At 41.7% G+C, this 27,278-nt stretch overlaps 1 protein-coding gene across 1 annotated transcript; it reads left to right on the forward strand.

Moving 5' to 3' along the window:
* Positions 1–5,157: 5,157 nt before the first annotated feature.
* Positions 5,158–20,828, forward strand: LOC147879936 (glucose-6-phosphate 1-dehydrogenase 1, chloroplastic-like). Its single transcript, XM_087371908.1, has 11 exons — positions 5,158–5,536; positions 5,797–6,085; positions 6,284–6,474; positions 6,578–6,672; positions 7,665–7,779; positions 18,032–18,237; positions 18,586–18,735; positions 18,863–18,983; positions 19,223–19,452; positions 19,625–19,825; positions 19,926–20,828. Exons 2-11 carry the CDS (start codon positions 5,860–5,862, stop codon positions 20,179–20,181), a joined length of 1,791 nt encoding a protein of 596 aa, XP_087228034.1. The 5' UTR covers positions 5,158–5,536; positions 5,797–5,859; the 3' UTR covers positions 20,182–20,828.
* The last annotated feature ends 6,450 nt before the right edge of the window (positions 20,829–27,278 follow it).

Below are 27,278 nucleotides of genomic sequence, written 5' to 3' on the forward strand. Positions count from 1 at the left end.
AAGCCTTAGGCTGTAGTGCCACGACACATGGCATATTTTATTTGTGTGAGCACACGCATATACTTTCGTGCCTTTTAATTGGGTACCAAAAAACACGCATGATGCCTTTACTCGAAGGAGAGGTACAGACTGGTCCTTCATGGCACACATCCACTGGGCCCTATGACCTTGAGCCAGTGGAGCAAGTTGAAGTTACATGTGGGGGCTCATGGCCCCCATTTGAAAGCCTTTGGTCATTGTTTTACCTTAGGACCTTCTTAACTAGACTTTAGGACCTCAGGACCATTAGACCTTTAATTTGGATCTTTGCACATCATGACCTAATAAGATGTTTTCAAACCTTGAGCCCTTTTTTACACATTGGTCCACTTATTCCTTTTTTGTGCCTTATGGTTGCTATATGCATTGGGCTTTTTTCAAAATCCTTACTAACTTTTCTTCATTATAATTTAAGCAATATAAGGGTTTTTTTATGGAAAAAAAAATTTCTTGAAAAAGAAAAGCCTTACCACTTTTTTGTGAATATTAGAATTGTAGGCCTTTACTTTTTAATCAATGGCTTCCTTTTCTTTATAAGGCTATTATACTCTATAAATGAAAAAGGTTTTTTGTGCATGTGTGTTGATATTTTATGTGTGAAAGGATAAAAGAATTTTCCAATCCATATATTTTATCTGAATTAATCTTTCGCTCTACTGTGGACATTGATAACAAGTGCAGTAGTGCTATGACACATGTCTTCCCTTCTGGTTTAAGTAATTATAACTTAAGCGCTTTGGATGGTGGTAGATATTAGTGTTGCTGGTTGAAGTTTGGTGCAAAGGTTCTATCATGGAAAATTTCTTTTTCAACTCTCTTTTTAGGATTCAACCACATTTTGTCTTTATAAATACCTTTTCTTATATATTGTTTGATGTTAAAGTGTTGTTCTTATATTCTTGGACCTTCTTGAGGAGTTCTAATCTAATCTTCTCTCTTTCTCTCTCTCTCTCTCTCTCTCTCTCTCTCTCTCTCTCTCTCTCTCTCTCCCTCCCTCCCTCCCTCCCTCCCTCCCTCCCTCTCTCTCTCTCTCTCTCTCTCTCTCTCTCTCTCTCTTTCTCTCTCGCATTCTCCATGAATTGGATTCACTATGTTTGCGGATGACACGGCGTTATATGTTTGGCAAGTAGCTTGAAGAGGGTATACACATGTGCAAACATGCACACTTCTTTTAGGGCAAAAGTACACATGTACACACACATTCACTCATTTCTTGCAATCTCACCATGTATTTCTTGGCCCTTCTCTATGGCTTTGATCTTGCCACAAGCTTTCAAGTTGCAAACAAATGTGATAGCATTTGCACCCTCAAGTGGCATCTGTTTGTTCAAGTTTCCTCATTGAGCCCCTCATCAACATACCCTGCAATTAATGTAGTCCATGAGACCTCATTTCAACTTGTAGGCTTGTCAAACACTTCGTGTGCTTTTGCAAGCAAACCACATTTGGCATACATGTCCACTAAGGTGATGACAACAAATAGATCTCTTCCCAAACCTTCTCTAACAATCTTAGCATGTATTTCTCGGCCCTTTTATTATGGCTCCTAGGCTACCACAAGCATTTAAGCCGCAAACAAATGTGACCATAGTTGGAGAGACACCATTAAGTTGCATATGTTTGAACAAATCCAATGCTTGGCATAACCTGCATAAGTGTAGTCCACAAGACTACATCTCGAACTAGAAGCTTATCAAATAGTTCCTGCACTTTTGCAAGATGGCATACATGTCTACCAAGGCATTGCCAACGAAAAGATCTCTTTTCAACCCCCTTTTTGTAATCTCAACGTGTATATTCTTGACCCTTGTTTATGGATCCTAAGTTGCTACAAGCTTACAAGCTGCAAACAAATGTGACCAATTGGTCCAATTGCATCAATTTGAAACAATTTAGTGCTTCCTCACTAAGGTTAGCTCCACATCAGATCCTGTAACAACAAGTGCATTTCACAAGACCTCATTTTGAATAGGAAGTTTGTCAAACGCTTCCCATACTTTTGCAAGTGAGCCACATTTGGCATACACCTTTCTCGCAATCTCAACATGTATTTCTCAACCCTTGTCTATGGCTCCTATGCTGCTACAAGCCTTCAAGCTACAAACAAATGTGATAGCATCCAAAGAGATACTATCATGTTCCATCTGTGGCATGCAAATCAATTTTTGCAGCATATCTGGAAATTGGAGCATTCCATGAGACCTCATTTTGCATTGGAGGTTTGTCAAACAATTCCTTTACATTTGCAAGTGAGCCACATTTGGTATACATATCCACCAAGATGCTGGCAACAAAAGATCTCTTTCCAACTCCTTTCTCGCAGGTATTTCTTGTCCATTGTCTATGGAGCCTTCCCTACTACAAATTTTCAAGTTGTGAACAAACGTGGCTGCATTTGGAGACATGCCTTCCAGCAACATCTGTTGAAAACAATTAAGAGCTTCCTCAAGAAGCCCATATTGCGCAAGAACTCGTTTTGAATTGCAAGCTTGTCAAACACTTCCCATAATTTTGCAAGAGAGCAACACTTGCATACATATCCACCAACCTCAGCATGTATTTCTTGGCCCTTGTCTATGAACCCTATGCTGCCACCACAAGCTTTCAAGCTGCAAACAAATGTGATAGCATTTGGAGAGATCCCTCCAATTGCATATGTTCAAAATGGTGTAGAGATTCCTCATCAAGTCCATGCTCAACATATCCCACAGGTAGTGCAATCCATGATCGAACTAGTAGCTTGTCAAAACTTCCTGTGCTTTTGCAAGATAGCCACATTTGGCATACATATCCACCAAGGAGTTGGTGATCAAAATCTATCTTTCCAACCCCTTTTTGGAAGTCTCAGCATGTAACTTTTGGCCCTATCCTGCCACAAGCTTTCAAGCTGCAAACAAATGTGCCACATCTGTTTGAAACACTTTAATGCTTCCTCACCACAACTATGCTCGGCATATCCTATTATCAGTGCATTCATGCTACTCCAACTCAAACTCAATGTCACATTCAACATACATCAACCAAGGTACTGCCATAAAAAGTTTTCTTTCAAACCCCTTCTAGCAATGTCCGCATGTATTTCTTGGCCTCTGTCTGCATATTTCAAGCGTTCAAGAAGCCAAGAACATATATTTTATAGGATGTACACAATGTTAGAGGAGTGGTCTGTCAACAAGTAAATCGACGACAAAATCCTATAGTGGAGCAGCTTGAATGTGCGTGACAGAGACTTGCCAGATTTGGGGGAAAAAAAACAAGGGTGTGCTATGGTGCAGCAAATGAATCAAAATTGAGCAAAAAAAGCAATGAAAAGAACTGGAGTCACAACGACAAATTATCGTCATCATAACATGCAATCAGAAAGGCAAAAGCGTACTTGCAACAAATTGCTTGATCTGCTCACCCTGTTTGTGTTAGGTGAGTAACGTTTTTGTGCTATCCTCTTGAAACAAGCTTTTGGTGGTCTCTTTAGATTTCTGACGCATGTTTGAACACTCTTGTATTCCAGGTCTTGTTTTTGAAATTCACTATCATTGTATCTAATACAAGGGGTAGTCTCATAGGAGCCCTTGCCTCTTCACCGCTTAGAAACAGACCTTGACTTTCTCCCTCAACCCCATCGGAGAGTGCTTAGGGGGATTGGAATGGGAAGGTGAGGGAGGGTGAGGCTATGGAGGGTGAGCAAAAGAGGGAGGAGGTGGTGACTATGGTGAAGTCAAGGTCTATTGCTTAAAAAGACATGCATGAAGATGAGGAAGAACAAAAAGAGTTGCACATGCCATTAAAGCAGTTATGTTAGAGCATATTCTTGCCCTTCACAAAATTGAATTTAAAATCATGACATGTGGCTCAATGAGAAGGCAAAGTTTCATTTCATCCCACGATGCTACCTGCCTAACAATAAAACATTAAACCCTTTAAACCAAGGTATAAGTAGTATTTTAGCACCGCAATAGGATTGCACCTTATTAAACTTGTGTTAGAAGAGCCTTGTTCAGCTATTTTTCCTACTCTAACATCAATTTAAAAAGTTGTTCTTGTGCAAATGTTTCTTTCTTAACACTACCAATTTGACACCCGAGCTCCTCTCAAAGTAGACCAAGCTAGAATCCGCAGTGCATACCATTGTTAAATGAACATGGATCTACAATTGGCTGAGTATTTGCATAGATTGTGTACTTAACACGGATGATAATAATGGTGCTAATGGGCTTAATTGCTTATGTGAAAATTTGCTTGTTACCACATAATAAGGTATCCTTAGGAATGTCCTTTTGGTAGAAATTTGAGTTAAAGTTGTCAACTTGTTGTAGTCAAAAGGTTAATGCTTAACATATAGGCAAGCAAGTCACCCAACGCGAGTAAAAACTTATGATTAAGGACGGGCACGGCCCACGTGGGCATTTGTCTTTTGCTCCCTTGCAAGATGCGCCTGACGGCACCTAGAGAGAATCGTGCGTAGAAGGAGCTTCCCGGTGTGATGCATGCAGGGTAGTGAATCATGAGAAGGCAAGGTGACGAGCATTGGTAGCAGGACTTGAGAAACTACGGGGATACACTGCGATCGTAGGATGGAGAAAGAAAGAAAGAAAGAAAGAAGGATACGCAATTAATGCGAGAGAGAGAGAGGAGAAGAGGGAGTAATAAGGACTGTTGTGGGGAGTGGGAAAGATTGGACTGTGGGGGAGAGAGAGAGAGAGAATCCATGCATGGCATAATCCAAGACGGGACGTGAGAGCGGGCATTTGAGAGAGCGAGAGAGTCAAAGAAAGAGAGAGAGAGAGAGAGGGGCGAGGAGGAGGAGGAGGACGGGGAGGTGGTAGTTGATGTGAGCAGGAGGAGAAGGGAGCAAAGGAAGTAATAAGTAGCGAGGCAGAGGAGGGGGAGGGGGCTCGAGAGATTGCCTGTTGTGCGCTGCAGGATTTAATGTGCAAAAATCCAGGATAAATCTGCAAAACAGTCGAGGATTGGGAGGTGCACATGTGAGAGAGGAGGTCTAGGCCGATCGAGGGATTGGGAGGAGGAGGAGGAGGAGGGGGAGGAGAGGGGGTGTGGAAGAGGATTGGGAGGAGCATTCATGTGCAGCGATTCAAGAGTGGGAGTTGGGATTGGGAGGAGCTAGTGATCTGCAGCAGCAATTCAAGATCGGGAGGTGCATCGTTGTTGTTTTTGCGCGATCCAGGAGGCCGCTGGAACAGGATATAGAAAGAAAGAAGAAGAAGAAGAAGACGTGGGCATCGAATTCATCTGCCGTGGAGGAGGTTTCCAGCTTCTGGGGGGACGCTGCGTCGTGTAGCTCGTCCTCTTGTCCCTCGCAAAAGACACCCCTTTATATATATTCTCCTTCCTTCCTTCGCATCTCCTGCCCCTCCCTCTCTTCCCTTTCTCTTAGATCCTTCGCATTCCCTCCTCCCTCCCCCTCCCCCTTCCCCCCCCCCCTCGTTCCCTCCGCTCTCTCCTTCCTTCTCTCCCACTTGGGCGCTCTGATTTTTCCTCGGTACCTATTCCGAACTCGCTCCCTCAATCTTCAATTGTATTTCATAGCACGGATGTTCTGGCTTAAGCCCCAATTCTCGCTCGCCTCATGCCGGAAATTTGCTTTGCATTCCTTGGGCGCCGGAGGCCTTTGGACTCTCGAACAAGGGCGCTTTTTGTGATCTTTACGAGCCTCCATACTGCCCAGCTGCCTGCATGTTCGATAGTCATCTTCAACCATCTGGTTTATTTTCTAAAGAATACTAGTCCTTTTTCTTGCAGGAAAGGGTCTTCTGTAGAGCAAGTTGTGTGCAATTCACACCTTTTTGCTACAACCATTCTCTCATGGAGGCCACCTTGACTCTCTGTGGGAACAGCACGGCCTTTGCCAATAGTACTTCTCATTATTGCCACCAGGATTTGAGAAATATGAAGTTTATCGTTAATGTCCGCAAAGGTGTCTCCAAGTTGCACTTTACCAAAATCGATAAACGGACATATGTGCCAGCTTTGCCGCACAGATTTCTGGTTCAATGCACAGCTGCTCCTCCATCAGTAATTTCGCAAGACGGTGTGTCTTCCGTTGTATTCCTGCAATATTGTTTTGACAAGGTCGTTTCCAGGTTTCAAAAGGGAGTTGGCAAGCTTTTTTTGGCGATTCAGTCTCTAGGTTTAGTCACTCTCAATCTTGTAATCTGCGTTTGAATTTCGTTCACCCTTAAACGGTGTTAAAGTTGGTATGTAATAAAATGCGGGATGCTGTGAATAGGTCTCGCTACTAAGGAAGTGCAAAATATCTTATCTCCTAGCGAGGAAGCTGCATTAGATGGGAGTTTGGTAATGCACCAGGAAGGTGAATCTACAGTAAGCATTACAGTCGTGGGTGCTTCCGGTGATCTTGCCAAGAAGAAGATTTTCCCTGCACTGTTTGCTCTCTTCTATGAGGGGTGCCTTCCTAAGGTCTGTTATTTATATTCATTTTTGTTGCGATTTCTTTCCAAGGTGGTTGTCTCGGTTGAATCCAAAGGTCGTACAGAACTTGATTTTTGGTTTATTTTGACAGCACTTTACTGTCTTCGGCTATGCCCGAAGTAAGATGACTGATGAAGAGCTTCGAAATATGATTAGTGGGACCTTGACTTGCAGGATTGATCAGAGGTGGGTATCTTTCTGTGTTCTTCACGTTTTTCTTTTGGTTCTCCCACCCCCCACGTTCTTCTTCCTTCCCGTTGTTTCTGGTAACAATGACTCCATTCTAGTTTACCCTATCAATTGACTTCTGGATTTTTTCACAAAGGCCAGATATAGAATAGAGTATGTATGCGGTTTCCTTTGATGAAATATAGCTTGAGGATTGGCTGTGTGCGTGCATTAATTTTAAGAACCTAGTCCCATGTTTTTTACTATGTTTTTGATTGGGAGGCTTGCCTTGTGAAGGCACCATTGGTAAGCTACAGTGAAGATAGGTGGACTAAGAGTAATTATGACAATACTGATTGAACCCAGCTTTTAGCGTGTAGAGGTGCATCCTGTGGAACATTGAAGGCCGAGTCTGCAAAATTGTATTGCAAGTGAGAGGCCCATGTCTTTAGGCTATTTAAATCTAAACTGTATAAATTTTTGAACATTTCTAGCACCACTCTATCTACTGTGAATCTTCTCCTTAATGTGGAGGTATTTGAAAAAAAGGGGTTCCGAAGTTTTGTTTCACTCCTGCTGAGCAGAAATGAAAGCTTAGCTTCACTCTCCGAGTAATGTTTAAATCTCTCTCTCTCTCTCTCTCTCTCTCCCCCCCACCTCCCTCGTTATTCTTGTCTTCTTATCTTTATTTTCTAGTTGTTTTTAGATTGCACACATCGAAGGTGTATAGATCATTCTATTGGGATGTTTGTTGTATTTGTTTATACTTCAAGTTGAAACTGCTGAGGTTTTTTGGCGAATGTCCAGTGAGGCTATCATCCTTGCTCCTTGCTCCCCGTTTTTGTTGTTACTCTCTAAGGATGGGTCGTGAAAGGTCATATTTCAACAGCATGCTATAAAGGCAATGATTGTGGTTTTACACATTTGTTTCTAATCAAGCTTGTGGACGTGTTCTGGTTACTTTTTCCTCTGGATTGGCACTAATAATTTCAACATGATACATTTTATAGGGAAAACTGTGATGACAAAATGGAGAAGTTTCTCAAGCGATGTTTCTACCAACCTGGACAATATAGTTCTGAAGAGGACTTTAAGCAATTAGATGCAAAATTGAAGACTCATGAGGTAGTCACGGCCATGATTCTAGACTGGTGCTTTAATCTGCTCATTCTTTGTATCCTTTTTAGTCATTGCTTTCTCATCTCTTTGCAAATGACACTCTATTTGCTCACATTGAACCCTGGAATCTGCTGGAGTTTCTCCTTAACACATGGAGAGGAGGGAGTATGGACAAATCTATGGAGCAAAAAAGGAAGTGGAGGTGTAAGGAATGAGAAGGGATGCTCAAGTGTGTGGGTGTGTGGATTTGTATGTGTGAGCATATGTTTATACTATGGTTTACACCCACTGTTGGGCACTGATGGGGATGTCATAGTAGCTAGTTCCTGCTATGCATGATGGAGTTTATAATTTCATCTAGTGACTATCATAAGATTCAAACTGCACTATTTGTTGTGTTTTTAGAGGATGAGTTTGTGCATGTTCCTGGATTCATCTATATATATGTAAGCAATTAGAAGGGATCTGGTAGTCAGAGTGGGAGTGTGATGAGAGAGTGGAAGTGTGTGTATCATAATTGGGAGGGAGGAAGTTGGCGTGGTGAACAGTGCCTCTCTAAATAATTGTAAAAATGTAGTACAAGTCGGGGCGGTTCCCAGCTTATGTAGTTGACCTTTAAAATAGTCCAGATTCATGCACAATTACACTGAACTGCGCTGTGACTCCATGGTGGTCTCTCTACACTCGCATGTCACCAGCTGACATGCATCCACACACTATAAACCATGGTCCTTAGGGCGCTTTATCTATCTCAGACCAAGAGAGGCAGTGTTGAGGGGGACATCTTCGATTTTGGGGTTCATACCTGATCCAAAGGAAAGTGCGTCTTTGGGCAAAAGTTATGCCTTTTGGTTGGTACCCTTTTGAGGGCTCTAACTTGGTAAGAGATCCCATGTGCCAACAGGAGTCGGGTCTCCCGAACTGCTGCAAATCAACACGCCAACATCTGCAGCACATATGACCTGTGCTGTGACCAACCAGGCTGCTGTACCCCCACCTGCCTCGATTTGCGTGACACAGTCTATCTCATCTGCTTGCCTTGGTTGCCTCAGGTACATTTCGGGCATATAGTTGGAAGCAACCTTCAAAGATTCAATGCACTTTCCTTATGGCATCGAGGCACCCTCCATGAAACACACATTATGGCATTTATTCCTAAATGTCAGGTGGCTTCTATCCATTTTATTTGAGCATCAGTCAACGCATTAATTCCTGCTGTCATCTCAACACAATACACCGTCGACGGCAAATGACTAATCCATACCTGAGCCTGGTGACACGGATGATAGAAGTTTCCGGTCAGCAGCCAGACATTTTGAAGAGCAATTGCCCTCCTTTACTTTTTTGGATCCAATTGGCTGGTCCTGCCCCTCAAAATTCATTTGATACATGGATCTACCAAGTCACCTGTGAGCCATTAGATTTGGATGATTACATTTGGGATTCTTCTTTCCTGATGAGCTTTCTCCGTTTGAGCCGCCTTCCATTGAGTTCTCAGCTCAACCATTCCCTTTGGAGCCTCTTCTTCGCGATACCTCTCCTCCAGCAGATGACCTTTTGGCACTCTGTCTTGGGCTTTCAGACCCTCCAGTGATCACCATTTCCTCCTCTTGGCCCCATGGACTGGTTATTGAGCCTGATTTTAGGCCGCATTGTTCGTTCAGTCTGGCACCCTTGCCACCCCCTCAGCAGGGGGCCAAATGACAGGACTTAATTCTTTGCCTCACTATGGTGGAAACTAGAGCGCAGTACCTTAACTTCTACTGCTTGTGCAGTCTGTGATAAAGGGGGAAAGAGGCCTAGTTAGAGATAGCCCTAGGGGCTAAAAGGAAGTCGAGAGGGTTAAAAAGGAGGTAATTTGGGGTTTTTTTTTTTGGGTTGGGGGGGATGGACCAAATAGGTCTTATTCCCTATTTTGTGGGTTACCTTTTGGTGTCGACATTACTCCAATCTTCAGCTCCCTCTGCTTCGTACCTCTGTCTGCTGCTATTGTGTCCCCCTTCTCTAAGTCTTCCCTGTCCCCTTTTCTATACATTGCCATCCGTTGATCCACCTCCCGTATCCCCCCATATTGCTTCACAAGATGGTTCTAATTGTGGCACATTAGCAGATCTTTATTCCCTCCAGCATTGCAACTGCAATTTGAGCGGTTACAAGCTTCAATAGCTAGCCTGGCTTCTCAGTTCCAGGGCTTCCAGACATCCAGATTTCAAGCTGTAGCTTTGTTTGCGAAGATTCGGCATCTTGCTAGGATTCCGTTCAATTGAGTTTCCCTTCAAATACAAACTGAGGACTTCCCCGTTTGCTTCAAGCATGTAAGAGAAAATTGGAAATTAAACTTTCAGAACCCTATGTTTGTCAACACAATTGCGGTTCGCTTGACTAGAGGCTCGCAAGAATTTGCTTATAGTTTGAAACCGTCAACCTTCCGGAATCAAGATTTCTTAAGGAGAGAGGCATTAAGCATCAATGTACAGCCTCATATACACCTCAGTAAAATGGTGTTGCTGATTAAAAAAATGGGTCTCTGATGGAAATGGCCAAATGTATGATTAAGGGGAAAGACTTCCAGACAGATTTTGTATGGAGACAATAGTATGTGCAACACACATTTTGAAGAGATGCATAACCAAGGCATTAAAACCATTACTCCCTTTGAGGCTTGGTATAACAGAAACGCAAGGTTGACTACCTCAGGATGTTTGGCTGCACGATCTGTGCAACTCGAACAGTTCCAAAAGGACATCCACTAGGCATTGACAGGACACTTAGAACAGCCAATAGAAGATCAGCAATTACAACCTATACATGCTGCTGCACGATAGCCTTTGGATGCTTCCAATCAGGTCTAAGATCAGCCTATCACACTTGATGATGTTGATGAGCTGCTTCACAGGAAGCTAGACTAGTCCCCAGGTGACTGATTCAAACTTGGGAGGACAGCAGACTTTCAGCCCGTCTCCAGTTAGGACAAGAGTTGGTTCAAACTATGAGCTCATTTTGTGATACAGAAGAATCGGGCACCTTCGAGATACTGAAGACAATGAGCAATGAATTTGCTTATGGTAATCCTTTATGTGGATGATATGCTGCTCATAGGCAAGTGAGGAGAAAATTGCAGATTTCAAGAAAGCTTCATTTGAGATGTGTGATTTGAGGCTGTTACGCTATTATTTGGGCATGCAGATTATGCAATTAGACGAAGGGATTGTCCTCATACAGTCCAAATATATTCAGGGACTATTACAAATGTTCAATTTTCACGATTGCAAGCCCATTTCTACTCCATGGAGCCAGGGCTGGCTGTTCATACATGATGCAGGTGAACCATTTGATGTTATTACATACAATGAGGCTGTTGGATGCCTCATTTATGTCTGCAATACCCGTCTAAATATTCAGCTCATAGTATTCCAATTGAGCAGGTATACACTCAATGCAAAGACACAATATCGGAGTTTTGTAAAGTGTGTTCAGTTATCACTCAGTCTCTCAGTCTGCTCTATGCCAGGCTGGTCACTTTGAGTGGTGATTATGATACCAGAAACTCCATCTGTGGCAGTGGTTTCTTTATTGGTAGTTCATGCATTTCTTGGTTGAGCAAGATTGAAGAAACAATCCACTATGGCAACATCATCATGTGAAGCTGAGTACAGAGCAGGCTTCACTAGTATAGTGTAATGTGCATGGCTAAGGAGATTGTTTGCGGTGGTGTCTACTCCCATTCTCATTGACAGGCAGAGTGCTATTGCATTTGGGTGGGTCCTGTGTTTCATGCCTATATGAAACACATTGAGATACATTAATCAACATGTGAGAGAGAGAGATTGCATGCAAGAGAGATCAGTTTCATCTATTGTCCTACACATCAAAATGTTGATCTTTTCACTAAGGCTTTACTCTGAGAATAGTTTGAAGCTTTCTGCAAAGCTTTAGGCTTACTCCAAGAAACGTTTGAAGCTTTCTGCAAAGCTTTAGGCTGACTTCCATGTAGTGACTAATCTAGCACCCTGTACATGTTCACACTATCACTACAAGGGGAGTGGGTAGTGTGGACACGTTTCTCCAGGGGCATTTTCTTCCCAAAGTAGGGGTTAAACCCCCTTAGAGCTAGTTAGGGTTTTATTTTTGGTGCAAGGGTACATAACCCTATGTGTGAGTTCTATTCTTGCAACATGAGAGCTTGTTTTTCTTCATATCTTCTCTCTAGTCTTAATTCTCCCCCCTAATGGGGCCTTTATAATGCCCTCAGATCTGGCCGAACAGATTCTCAGACCGGTCTGTGTACTTGCAGTCCTGACCAAGCTTATTCCTCCATGTGGCAGACTGCTGGCCCGATTTCTACTGCTGTACAGCCACCCTGCACTTGCAGTCTGCTGACTTACTGCTGTAGATGTAAGAAATCCTAGATTTACTATATTTAGAAATGTGCTAAGGAACGGAAAGGAGACTGAAATAGCAGAGAACAAGGAATATTTGTATTGCTTGAGTGTCTGTAGTGTGTCATCCATATAGTTGGGCCTCTCTTATATAGAGAGTGAAGAGTCACACATAAAAGGTGTGTACTCCAAAGTGTATGTGCATGAAGAGGTGTGTACCCCTTGTGAAGGGTGTGACCCTTAGGAGTGTCTCTTCCATAGAATGTCTCTTGTGAAGGGTTGTGCCTCATAGGAAGTGTCCCATTGAAAGGGCATACCCTTCCACAAGTGTCCATTCATCAAAGCATCCATAAGTCTAAGATATAGAGAAAGGAATACGTCACAAATCGTGACATCCCCTCCCACTCAAAATAAGACCCTGGTGGAGATAATGAACTGATGTAGAAAATATCACGGTTAATTCTGAAATTTACTGCTGTAAAATGTTAGGGTACTGCTGTAAGTCTTCATCAGATTGCCAATTAGCGTCGGAGTCGTCCAGATCTCGCCAAAGAACAAGGAATTCCGTGATAAGTCGATGTCAAGTCTCTCGCTGTCAATGGTCCATAATACGCTTAGGAATAAGGAGAACATAATCGTCTTCGATTTCTGGGACATAATCACTTGCAGGAGGAACTGCTTCATCGCCTGGAATGTACGTCTTTAGCCAAGAAATATGAAATGTCGGATGGATTTTACCCCATGATGGTGGTAATTCCAATTTGTAACTTAAAGATGAATTTTTGTTGACGATCCGGAAAGGTCCATAGTATCTTGGTCGCAACTTAGGAAACACAGACTTAACCGTCTTATAGCGATGTGGGGCTGCAAATAATAGCACCATGTCACCAGTGTCAAATTCCAGGTGACGTCTATGTTTGTTGGCAGACCGTTGATACCGCTCTTGCACTTTTCGCATATGATTCCTAACTTGGAGTAGAATGTCTTGCATTTCTTGAACCAGTTGATCAGCTAGAGCCATTCGATGTTGAAGTATAAAATTTGTTGGTACAATCGGAGTGTGTCCATAAGCTGCTTGGAATAGAGTCATGCTGATGGCACTATGGAAAGAGTTATTATAAGTAAACTCAAGGAGTGGTAGATACTCTTTCCAAGCTGCTAGGCGTGATTGAATATAATATCGAAGCATTTCTTCCAGAACTTGGTTGACTCTTTCAGTCTGGCCATCTGATTCTGGGTGGTAGGCTGAACTAAACAGTAGAGTTGTACCCAAAGATTCGAACAATGAAATCCAAAAGTGACTGCTAAACTTAGGATCTCTGTCGGATATGATATTCTTCAATCCATGGTGTCGGAAGATGTGTTGTATGAAGAGTTTGGCGATGTCCGGAGCCTGTGCACTGCTTTTGCAAGCAACAAAGTGTGCCATTTTGGATAGTCGATCAACAATTACCATAATCTGAGTGTTACCTCAGGAGGACGTTGTAGTGTTGTAATGAAATCCATGGAAATACTTTCCCACCTTTCAGTTGGAACTGGAAGAGGCTGAAGAAGTCTTGCTGAAAGTCGTCGGCTTGCTTTCATTTGTTGACAAGATAAGCAAGATGTAACCATTTTGATGAGGTCGCTTTTCATCTGAGGCTAGTAATATGTTGCACTGAGTAACCTATAAGTCTTGTTGATGTCTGGATGGGCAGCATAAGGAACTACATGATGCTCTTTTAACAAAAGACGTCGAACATCCTTGTCATGTGGTACATAGACGCGATTTTGATAATACAGAAGGTTGCTCGTATAAGAATAGGATGAGAAAATCTTCAGTTCGGAAGTCAAAGGTTGATCTTTTGAAAGAACTTGTACTGCTGTGCCGAAGTCTTTGTCATTGAAATACTTCCCTTTGAATGAATTCGGAACATCCACAGATAATGTAGAGATTACCATAGCTGATGCTAGAGCTAACTTGCTGAGAGCATCTGCAACTACATTGCGTAGTCCTGGAATGTACTCAATGGTCATGTGAAAGTTGGCCAGAAACTCAACCCAGCGTGCTTGTTGAGCGTTCATGACTGGCTGAGTAAAGATATACTTTAGAGAGTGATGGTCTGCCTTGACCACCGAGTCGGCTCTCATGAGATAATGTTTCCAAGAGCGATAAGCATGTACAACAGCAAGAAACTCCTTATCATAAACCGGGTATTGGGTTTGGATATCGGAATGTTTGTGGCTGTCAAAAGCAATAACTCTGCCTTCTTGCATCAAAACTGCTTCTGTAGCGATGTCGGAAGCGTTGGTCATGACCTCAAATGGAAGGTTTGGGTCAGCAATAGCCATAACTGGTGTGGTAGTGAGTGCTTGCTTGAGGAGTTGGAAACTATACTCTGTTTCGGAAAGCCACTGAAAAATTGCTGTGCTTTTCAATAATTCGGACAGAGGAGCTGCGATTTCGGAAAACTGATAGACCTTTGTATGGTAGAAGTTTGCCAATCCGAGAAAAGAGCGGACATCATGAACATTCTTAGGAGTAGGCTAGTTTCGGATTACCTCGATCTTCTTGGGATCCACAGAGATGCCTTGAGCTTAAATAACATGTCCCAAATATTCGAGTTGGGTCTTGAGGAACTCACTCTTCTCAATGTTGATGTAGAGAAAATTTGCGTGGAGAACTTCAAAAACTTGGTAAAGATGTTGTTTGTGTTCATGTAGGGATCTGCTGAAAACGAGGATGTCATCGAGGTAAACGATGACGAACTTATCGAGGAAAGGCTTGAAGATGTCGTTCATTAGTGTCATGAATGTGGTCGGGGCATTGTTTAACCCAAAAGGCATGACCAAACATTCATAGTATCCATACTTTGTTCGAAAAGCTGTCTTGTACTCATCGTCTTCTCGTATGCGAATTTGATGATAACCTGAACGAAGATCAATCTTTGAGAATTGTGTTGCGTGTAGAAGTTGATTGAAGAGGTCATCGATGCGAGGCAATGGATGCTTGTTTTTGATAGTGAGCTTGTTGAGGGCTCATTAGTCGATGTAGAGGCGCATTGACTTGTTCTTTTTTTCCACAAGTAGTACAGGAGATCCGAAAGGGCTGAGACTGGGCCAAATGTGATCTTTGTTGAGTAGTTCGGTCACCTGTCTTTGGATTTCTTCATTTTGAGTATAAGAAACCCGATAAGGAGGTTTCGACGGTGGATTACTGCTGGGAATAAGTTCGATTGGGTGATCCACTGGTCGTCGAGGTGGTAACTGCTTTGACAATCCCTGTGGAAAAATATCCAGGTAGGGCTGGAAAAAAGGTTGGTTGAGGTATTCAGGAGGATCCTTTGTTGGTGACTTCTCTACTGTCGTAACCAATAGAAGTGAAGTCTTTACTTGATGTTTGCGAACCCACTTTTTTATTGTAGGGCAGAGGCAACTAGGGTTGAAAGAGAGTCCCTAGAACCAGTTAGCTCAATACGTTTTCGTTGGTGGACAAACTGGATAGTATGGCTGCGAAAACTGATTAATGGATCATAGTCGTAGAGCCACTGTTGTCTGAGTATGACATCGTACCGAGAAAGAGGCATGATGTCGAAGTTCAAATTGTCCGTATAATGTCGGATGCAAAAAGACAAGTTTTTGATCCTGGTGTTGCACAAGAAGGTAGTTCCATTTGCGAGTTCAATCTAATAGTCCATGGGACTAGGACTGGTGGTCAACGGAAGTTTGTCGACCATAGGAAGTTATGAGAGCAGCCACTGTCGATGAGGATAGTGATCGTTGTTCCACGAATCGATCCTTGGACACAAAGTACTTGAGTGGCCAGGGAAGGTTTGGGGTTGCTGGCAAGACTGATGTGGATGGTATTTGCCATTTGAACAGCTTTGCCTTTCTTGTCTTGTGCTGGGGTAGCATCTTCTATTTGGGAAGTGCTAGGTTCCGTATTGGAATTTTGCTTTGGTCGCTTGGGATAATCGAACCATCTATGGTCGCATGTACAGGTGTTACAAAGTCCTTTTGTACTGGAGTTATTCTTCTTGTCAGTGGCCGCACCTTTATGTCGGGGATGACGGTGATGATTTTGTGAAGAAGAAGAGGCGTGATCCTTGGAGGAGTGCTTCTGTTGGAATCCAGCATACGATTTCTGAGACTTGTGGGGATCTTAAGATTGTTGCTGACCTTGATTACGTGAGTTTTTTCTAAACTTGGGGTTATCTTGAGGTCGAGCACCTTTGGCCATAGTAGAGTTTTGTGTTCTATTAGAACTCTACCTTCCCTATGTTTTGAAAATCTGTAATGCGCTCTGCGTAAGTAATAGCGCCAACTGTGGTGGTGATGTTTGCTTTGAGGACATCAATGCGTAACGAGGGATTTAGGCCTGAGATGAAAGCATGAAGGCGATCATCATCAGTTAAACCATCAATCTCCAGCACCAATGTGGTGAGCTGAGAGACGTAGGAAGACAAGGAGTCTGTTTGCTCCAACTGTCTGAGTTTTGATCGTGCTTGGAAGTCCGCATTGGTAGGTATGAACTGCTTAAGGAGCACGTGTTCAAAACGTTCCCAAGTTAATACACTTTTGTTGTCCTTTAAGCGTTGTTGCCACCATAGGAAAGCTATATCCTTGAGGAGGGAGGCTGCCAAGGCAATCTTTTTGCCTTCAGTGAGGTCAACAGTATCAAAGTACATGCACAGTTTTGCGAGCCATTGGTCAACTGTTCGGCGATTTCGTTGACCAGTGTAGGCTTTTAGAAGTTTAATGTCAAGTCTTTTAGTTTTGGAAGCTTGGAGTAAACAGTAGAGGGCACCGAGTTCAGTGTTTTCTACCTCTGGTGGGAATGAGTCCACATAGTCGTCTGGTTGCGTCACGTCATTCTCTGTATGTGTGGTACTGCGAGAATCTTGGAGTTGTTGGACTTTCTGGACCAAGTTAGAGATGCTGTCCTGAAGCTGGGAAATTTGAAGTTGAAGTGCTTCGCCTTGTAAGTTGACTTCAGGGGTCTTTTTTGGACTTGAGTCGCTTATCTCCGGAGAGGTTGCACGCGAGCGTTGCGACATATCTGAGATCCCTGTAAGAAAAGCACGAACCTGCGCTCTAGTTTGTACCATTCCTGGAAGAAAATTCGGGCTGCTCCCTGAGGTTGCTCATGTTGGAGGGGGCAAGCGAGGCAGAATGGAACTAGCCGTGGGAATCTGGTAAAGGAGGTCCTGTCTGAGGTAACATTGGTGATGCCGAAATGGGTGTTACTGCTCGTGAGAGTACAAGGGTAGGTTGCAGAGTCCACGGATCTGAGAAGGGATAAGGAGCTGCTGTCGGAAGTGGAGGATTTCCAGGAGGAGTGCCTTCAGAGCGTAAATACTGTTTAGAAACGAGTTCAGTTCTCTACCATTTTGATTCTCCAATAATCTCTTGAAGCATTGATCTTCATTATCTGCTAATTTTTCTTTGGTGACATGGGCCTCTCTCTGCTTTCCATCTTCCTTGCAAGCGAAGGCATCAGCTTTGTAAATTGTTTGTTGCCTTTTATCTACACCCTCTCTAATACTGCTGCTGACATGGTGGCGAAAGTTTTGACAGCTGCACAATTCCAACACCTGAGCATCATCTTCAACAGCAGCTCCAATTGCTGCGAGCTGCTGCATAAGAGTTTTCAAAGTGTAACACACTAATGCTGTGGTGTAAAAGGTCATTGGTTCATTGGTTCGGGATTATTTTGAATTTCTTGTTAGAACTCTGAACATGTCTTCCTGACTCTGCCAGCTCTCATAAGTCATGACCAGTTACAGCGAAATGGAAATCTTGATATGTCTTTAGGCATGTTGAATGCAGCTCCAACAATGTCGTATGTCTCGTTGGGATAATGTTGGACGTTTTCTGACTTGTTGTTGCGATGCATGCAGGCAGGGAGACTTGCTAACCGACTATTCTATCTGTCTATTCCACCCAATATCTTCATTGACGTCGTAAGATGTACTAGCCGCTCCTCATCTGCAGAAAAGGGTTGGACTCGAGTCATAGTTGAGAAGCCTTTTGGAAGGGATCTTGAGTCATCTGCAGAACTCACTAGAGGCTTGAAGCAGTACCTGACAGAAGAACAGATATACAGGTTAGTGCTTTGTGAATAGCTCAAAGAGAAGCACCTGTTGATCCGATGATGTGTGCTTGAACTCAGTTTGTAGTACAAACTAAGGCTACATAATGCTCTACTATCCAATGAGGAACTATTTGTCATTTGTGCATTTGAGCAATCATCCGCTTACCTACAGCTCCTCATCATTGGGCTCCCATATTTGTTGGTAAAGCTACATGATTTACTGATACTGGCATTCTTGCTATGAAAATCACTTGAACCGAGTATTGGATACTCATTAATAGTAAAAGCTTTATATGCCTCGAAGAGATTATCTTCCATGAAATTAATGTGGGAAGACGTGATATGGAAAAACTCCTGCAGGATCGATCACTATTTGGGGAAAGAATTGGTTGAAAATCTGTCAGTTTTGCGGTTTTCCAACCTTGTTTTTGAGCCTTTATGGTCACGGCAGTATATAAGAAATGTTCAGCTTATATTTTCTGAAGACTTTGGGACTGAGGGCCGAGGAGGGTAATTTCTCAGCATTCCTGCTTCTCAACTTTTAGTTGTGATCAGTATTACTCTCACATGTAGATTTTTCTGAAAAGTACTGCTCTTACTTATGTACTATCTATTGGTTGTAAAATGGTTGACGCAGGTATTTTGATAACTATGGTATCATACGCGATATTATGCAAAACCACTTGTTGCAGATATTGGCTCTTTTTGCCATGGAGCCCCCTGTCAGTTTGGATGCAGAAGACATCAGAAATGAGAAGGTACATGTCTGGGAAGACTTCCTCTGTAGGATCCTCGAAATAAGTGCACAATTTACCTGACAAATTATCTGCTTCTAGATTTTTGTTCTGCCATATATGATCGTTTGGCAATCTGAAATATTCTCTAAGTTAAGCCTCCATCGCTCACTTATGGTATCAGCATCCTGATGCATCATGCTAAGACTAGATCATTAAAGCTTGTAAGATTTTTCTGGCCTCACGTTTTTCATTTCTTACAGGTGAAAGTTATTCGATCGATGAGAACTCTGCAGCTAGAAGACGTCGTGGTGGGTCAGTACAAAAGCCATATAAGGGGAGGGGTTAAACACCCAGGATATACTGATGATAAGACGGTACCTTCCAATAGCATAACACCTACATTTGCAGCAGCAGCTTTGTTTATTGATAATTCTCGATGGGATGGTGTGCCTTTCCTCATGAAGGCAGGAAAAGCTTTACATAATCGTAGGTATGTGGAAGATCTTTGTGACTCGCAGGGTCACGAAACGATTTTGTTCTCCCCTCTTTCAATACATGCTATGTATGAAATTTTTATTGCCAGTAATATAATTTTTTGCAAAGCACGATGAAGGAGAGCTTTCTTTTGTTACCTTACTTTGACTGCAATTTGTATATTTCAGGACAGAGATCAGGGTTCAGTTTCGACACGTGCCAGGGAACCTGTATAAACGGAGCTTTGGAACAGACTTAGACCAGGCGACTAATGAGCTTGTGATCCGTGTCCAACCAGATGAAGCCATCTATCTGAAGATAAATAATAAGATCCCAGGATTAGGCATGAGATTAGATCGTAGTAATTTAAACCTGCACTATGCTGACAGGTATGCTATTAAATTTTGGAGCCGAATATGTTTTTTGTGAATTCTATGACTGGCTCGTCATTTGTAATATGTCTCTTATCCCACAACTTATCGGTGGCAGGTATTCCCGAGAGATTCCGGATGCATATGAACGCTTACTATTGGATGCAATAGAAGGTGAGCGGCGCCTTTTCATTCGAAGTGACGAGCTTAATGCCGCATGGGCCCTTTTCACTCCTTTGTTGAGGGAACTCGAAACCAGAAGAGTGGCTCCTGAGCTATATCCATATGGGAGTCGTGGGCCTATTGGGGCACATTATTTGGCTGCAAAATACAATGTGAGATGGGGTGATATGAATGCTGAAGTGAAAGCCTAGGCATCACTGTTTCTCAGATGTGTCACATACTTTCAGAGCCATGTATGTTGCGAACATTGCCAGCTCTTGTGCAGCTTCTGGAACAGATGGCTGGGGCATTGGTTGTTATGGGAGATGGGGGTTTCAGGTCTGTTTTCTGCAAGCTTTTGTCATTAACTGTGAGTAAATTTTTATCGGAGGTTTATTTATGGGGATGAGTTGAGGCTTTCTGGAAAAGGACCTGCTCCTTGAGGATGTATCCAACTGTGCCCTTTCACTAGGAGTCAAATTTAGTATTGGAATCCAGAAACACGAAGGTTGATTGTGACTAGGATATTTTCACAACATGAATGTCCTCCCAGATGTCTTGAGCATAAGTCGAGGATGAAGTACACATTCTAGGATGATCTGCAAGAATGTTGACGATCTCATGAAGCTGCAGTCCTCGTGACAAGGAAGCCCGAGTTGACTGCATCAAGCTTCAATCTTTACAAGCTTATCCTGGTCTTTTTCAAGTACTTGCTATCACCTCTAGTTTTGCAGTGACAAGGCTTATTTTAGTCCTGGAGTTCAGTTCCAACTGCACGAAGATTATTAGTTGACAAGCTTTGGAAAAATAAGACTCGAATGATTTTCAATCTCAAATTAATAAAAGTCTGTTTTATAAAGAAAAAACATAACATAATTTTATGGTTTTGTAAGAGTGGTGTGCTTGGAGGGAATTTCCATGTTGCTATCGGATGAATTCAAAAGTTACTATGCTCTGTCTCCATGCTGTAGCTTCTATCCTTCTGCTGCTACTTTTTAGTAATGACTATTAGATACCTTTGAGTCTTGAAGAAACGTTACAAGCTTTTCAGCTTAATCATAGGTTTGGATTGTCCCATGGACGAGATGGATAACTTTCAAAAAAGCATCACACCTCCCAACCTTAGGCTTAACATGTTGAGTCGCCATCCAAGTGCTCTCTATGCTGTATTGAGTTGAACAATTCCCTTTAGTAAGAAGCCTTTTGATGATATAGACGAGTCTTGCTCATTAGCTAAATTTGCTGAAAGTAAATAGAAGTAACTTGCCTGGTTTGCATTTGCAAGCTATGGTAGTCCAAAATGTAGAAAGGTATTCTCACCTGCCGCTTCTATGTGTCATCATATGAGTTTGCACACCTACCATTGTCACATGACAATGGGTTGGTGCATTCGAATGTAATTGGTGGGAGGAGTCTTTATAAGGGCTACAATTAAGTCAATCTATTGTGTGTCATAAGAGGAGGTGAGCTTGAATGCACTTTTCAAATCGAAAATGCAATCTTTAGTATTGTGTGATGATTAGCGGAAAGTTGTGCTTGTAATGAATACTTAGGAGCATATTTGATCAATATGATAGTGTAGGCATATCCAAAATACTTTCTAAACAAGATTTGGACAGACAACATCATGATTAGGTGTAGTTAGAGAATGCCACTTATTATGAGCTCAACCAAAAAAGGATGATAACTCGTTACTCACTCTCCGTTTGAATTGATTGATGAAGGATTCATTTCTCATTAAGCCCTTGGATTTCAACATCAAGTATATTGGGAGATTAGAGGAAGACTAAGTTTAGAGAGAGAGAAGTGATGTGGAGTGACCCTGACTACACTCAAGTTTCATGGGGATAAGATTAAATGATAATTTTTCATTACCTTTAGCTTCAGTTGTTTGTTCTAGGTCAATGTTGCAGGCTAGTTGGGCATATTTTTAATCACTATTCTAAAGAGAGTTAATTTACAGAGTGTAAGGGCTCATGTATAAGTATCTTTTGATGCAGACATGGTGCTTCTTTGGATCATGTGTATGCGTCACTCATGTTCTTTTGCTCTCTTTCTTAGTATCCATGCTTATTATTACTATCAATTTGTGATAGCATGTTCTAACCTGACAACAATCCTTGTAAATATGCCTCCATCTCTTGCAAATCCTTTTCTTTCCACTCTGTCATATTTATTCCAATTTTTATCTCCTTGCAAATATGCCTCCATCTCTTGCAAATCCTTCTCTTCCCACTTTGTCATATTTATTCCAATATTTATCTCCTTTTGACAACTTTTTAATTATCACTTACACCCTTAAAACTTGTAGATGGAATTTCTCAATTCTCAACTTCTTGAATTGGTGGTGGAGATTAGTTGTTTACTCTCTCAACCTCCCATTTTCTTGATCCTAACAATCCTTTATAAACACTTAAATCATCTTGAATTCCCAATGGAGTTGCAAACTTATTCCAAAACTTGATGAATAATGTTTTTTGCACACGAGTTGATGCTGCAATTGTGTTTTGTGGTTGAATCTATACCTCTCAATGGAATATAGGTGACAAAAACCTTAGAATAGACATGAAACAGAGTAAGTGGCAATATTTTTTTGGTGTTGTTGGAGAGTAACGTTCATAGTGAAAGTGGATCACACATAGCATGAGTGATAGGCATTGAGTGAAGAAGAGATCTTCGTGGTAACATTATCCTAGGGTGGCCTTGATTAGCGTTTTGTAGGAGTCCCCAGGGGACCCTTATGCATCGACCCTCCTCAATTCGACTGACTCCTTGAGAGCCCAACACCATGGATGCCTGTCGGCAGCAAAGATCCAAAGCAGGATGCAGTGGCTGGACGAAGGGGACAAACCGTCTGCCTTCTTTTTCAAAGCAGTTAAAGAAAAAAGACAGAAAGAGTGCATTACTGTAATTGAAGATGAAAGTGGAAATCTCATCTCTGGAGATGAGAATATAGCAAGGGCATTTACTGGCTACCTTGCAAAAGTGGCTGGCAGCGAGCCTGAGACTCCGCCCAACTATGTACAAAGGATGGCTAACTTCCTTGCAGACATGCCTAGGAAGGTGACGGACCATGAAGCAACTATGCTTCAGAGGTCACTTTCTGAAGAAGAGGTAAGGTACACAGTCATGCAGATGCCCAGGGACAAAGCCTCGGGTCCGGATGGTATGCCTGTGGAATTTCTACAAGAGTACTGGAACACATGCAAGGTGCAGGTGATGAACTTAATCAAGTGGTGCTGCAACACAGGAAAACTCCTGAGCAATGTCAACACCGGGGTCATCAAGCTTATACCTAAGGGATGCAACAGGACAAAGCTCAGCCAATGGAGATCGCTTTCTCTCCTGAACACGATTTACAAAATCATAGCCAAAGTAATGGCTAATAGAATAAAGTTCCCTTTAGCCAGGCTGATAGACTCTAAACAGTTTGGGTTTGTCACAGGAAGGGACATACATGAGGCAATTCTAAATGCTCTGATGGCCGTGGACTTCGCTCTCAGCCAGAACGAGAGAGTGGTGATGCTGAACTTGGATCTAGAGAAAGCCTATGACAGAATTAGTTGGGACTTTATATCTCGCACTATGCAGGCTCTTGGTTTTGGCAGAGGATTCTGCAGGATGGTAGACATGCTTTTCTCAAACGCTTGGGCAAGGATATCCATTAATGGATACCACTTTCAGAAAATTTCCCTCAAGAGATATATAAGGCAGGGATGCCCTCTGGCAACCCTACTGTTTGCTATTGTTACTGAACCCCTCCTGAATCAGATTGACAAGCATTTGAACAGTGGCTCAATCAGAGGCTTGAGGATGCCTGACAACTCCCAATTCCGCTCCAAGTTTTTTGCTATTGCTATATTCATGCTCCAAGCTCATTTTTTTAAAAGTTTGAGGGAGTATGAAAAGTTTGAAACCCTCAGAAAAAGCAAAAAAGAGTGTTCAAGTCTTACTCTTTAAGTGTTTCACTATCAAAATATGAAGTTGGGTTAGGAGTCATTGAAGGACCAAGTTCACCCTTTGGGGCAACTGCCAAATCCTTTTATGTTTGTAGTCCATAAGTGAAACAGAGTGATTTTTTGGATAGAAATACAAGTTATTGCAAAGGAGACTTATGAGGGTGTTGAAGGGCCAATACCATGTGCACTTGAGTTGACATAGTGCAGTCAATTTCAAGAAGCAAAGAAAAACAACAAAACTTGCATGTATAATGCTTGAAAGTGCCTTACAAATGGAAAAACATTTTGAGGATTTGGCCTCTAAAGGGAAATATACCCAAGCAGCAAACTACCCATAGGTAGTGGAACCATTGGTCAAGGAAGGTCATCAATAGCCCCAGGAGATTGCCACGTATCAAGAAAATTGAGCACTCAATCGCATCATGAAAAAGCTCAAAGATCCATGGACACAAAGAAGTGAGGATGAAACTCAAGAATGTGAGAAATGATAATAGGTTCAAAAACTTATTCCAATCACCTAAGTAGAATCTAAGGAATTGTATGGGGTTATGGTTTCATGCAAAATCTGAAATCAAATTAAAAATCATAACTCTTAATGCAAATTTAACTCTTAAGGTGGCAAGCGATGACTAGTTCACAAAAACTACAGAGGAAAGCCTACCAAACCCTCAAGGTGCAATCATAAGTGTGAAGGTATCTTGAGAGGGTGCACCTAAGTGCATGTAACACCTAGATTCAATAACCCCTTAATTTAGATCTTGCATATCCCAAATTTGACACTATAATCTCATTCCCCAAGCCATTTTGTTTCAAATTTTGGAAGTCTTACTACGATCACCAACACTCTGTTTTATAAAGCATCAATGAGAATGTGAAGCAATGGGACAATGTTGCAAAAAATAATGGCAGCATTCGACCACGCCACTAAAGAATAACCTAGCCCAGAAGAGACTCTACCATCTCCATACTGATTTAAAAGAAGAGGGAAGGATTTGTGGAGGTAATTGTGGGACAACGAGGGATCTAAATCGAACGACCATTCCCTACCCAAAATAACATCCACATGGGTCGTGTGTATAACCTAAGAGTCAAGCTTCATTTCATGAACCTAAATAATCTCGCTATACCCTACAGTTCTCTCTCAAAAATTTTGCGAGTTTTCGAGGGGTAATACTATGAATGGCCTTTTTAAACTCCTTTTCCTTACCCTTGTCATCCTTCTTTCCCTTATTCTTTTGAGAGAAGTCTTTAATTACTCTCCATCTGATTGATGAAGGATTCGTTTCACGTCAAGCCCTTGGATTTCAACATCAAGTATATTAGGAGATTAGAGAAAGACGAAGTTTAGAGAGAGAGAAGAGATGTTGAGTGACCTTGACTACACTCAAGTGTCATGGATAAGATTTAAAAACTTTTTGTTTTGACCTTTGACTTGAGTTGTTTATAGGTCGATGTTGGAGGTCAGTTCGACATAGTTGTAATCACTATTCTAAAGAGAGAGAATTTAGAGAGTGTAAGGGCTCATGTATAAGTATCTTTTAATGCAAACATGTTGCTTCTTTGGATCATGCTTGCACTTCACTCATGTTCTTGTGTTCTCTTTCTTATTGTCCATGCTTATCATTACTATCAATTTGTGATAGTATGTTCTAGCCTTACAATCCTTGTAGTGTAGCCTCAATCCTTGCATATTTGCCTCCATCTCTTGCAAATCCTTATCTTCCCACTTCGTCATATTCATTCCAATTTTATCTCCTTTTGATAACCCTTTTCTCTTAATATTTAGCTATTACTTACACCCTTAAAGCTCATAGATCAAATTTCTCAACTCTGAACTCCCTAAATTGGTGAAGGAGATTAGTTTTATACTCTCTCAACCTCTGATTTTCTTGATCCTAACAATCCTTTCTAGATCCTTAAATCTCTTAGATTCCCAATGGAGTTGCAAACTTATTCCAAAACTTGAAGATTAATGTTTTTTACACACTAATTAATGCTGCAATTGTGTTTTATGGTTGAATCTATACCTTTAATGGAATATAGGTGACAAAAACCTGAGAATATACATGAAACATAATAAGTGGCAATATTTTGGTACTGTTATTGAAGAGTAATGCTCATAGTGAAAGCGGATCACAAATAGCATGAGTGATAGACATGAGTGAAGAAGAGATCTTCATAAGAGCATTAATCTAGGTTTAGGGGAGCTTTTTTTTTGCCTACCCTTGGGGTAGCCTTAACATCCCTTGGAATTGGGCAAAGTAGAAATGAAGCATTTGTTGGAATTATGAAGGTCATCTTTCGTATTAGGCCACGTGTCCTATGTTGATTAGGTGGAGCCCAGCAATGCATGCACTGATTACTCTCTTTTGCTTAGTTTTTGGAGCCCATCGTCAGTGGTGGCTTTGCTGTGCATTTGTTACTTTCCTCTTCTTAGTCTCTTGGACCACATTGTTAGTGGAGATAGATATAGTTGGAAGCTATAGCTCAAAAATTTTCAAGATCTCGTGCATTAATTATAGACATCCTTCAACGTTTTAATTCCATCTTTGGAACATCATTTGATTTATTATGCTATGATGGAATAAAACTTTCCAAGAAAACTACAATAAGAAAAAGTAAACAAAGTGTTACACTTTGTTGTTAGATGAATCAAACCGTGTTTGCACAATCACTCCCTTGATTCATTTACATGGGAAATGTGTCTACAAAGTATGGACTAAGCAAGATGAAGTACAACTAGAACAACTTGTGTTGAAAAGGCCGAATTTGCCTCCAAAAGACATTGCATCCCTATTCCATAGCTGTTCTTTGCAAAGTGATTATACAATGCAAGCTACTTTAAGCAAAATATACAAAATGAGAAGAATGTTCTTGCACCAATTGGTGTTTTTGAGAGACCAAACTCACCAATAGAAACATCAACATTTGTCAAAAAACTTTGTGCATGCAACAAAAGAAATCATATTTCATACCAAGAACAATATACAAAAAGAGTTTTGGATACGTTTTGGTTCATTGAAATTCTTTTCAAGCTTAGGAAATTAAAGGCAAACATGACAATATTTCTCCAAGCAAATGGAATAAATATATCGAGTTTCCACTCACAAACTAAGTTTTTATGTTCCCTTTGCTACTATAAAGATGTGAAGAATGAGAAAGTGTCATTACTATCTTCAAAGAACATGAAAAAAAAACATATACAAGCTGACATTGGCAGCATGCTTAGTCTCCATTAGGATACCCTTCAGTCAAATTTGAGAGCTAACATAGAAAGGTCAATATCGTCTACATGGAAGTGTTGTCAATGTATTTGCTAACGTTGACAGAGCTCAACGTGTCTTGCCAAG

This window comes from Dipteris shenzhenensis, chromosome 33 (assembly GCF_047967505.1).
Source record: "Dipteris shenzhenensis isolate YYH24624 ecotype China chromosome 33, Dip_SZ_1.0, whole genome shotgun sequence".
NCBI lineage: Eukaryota > Viridiplantae > Streptophyta > Polypodiopsida > Gleicheniales > Dipteridaceae > Dipteris > Dipteris shenzhenensis.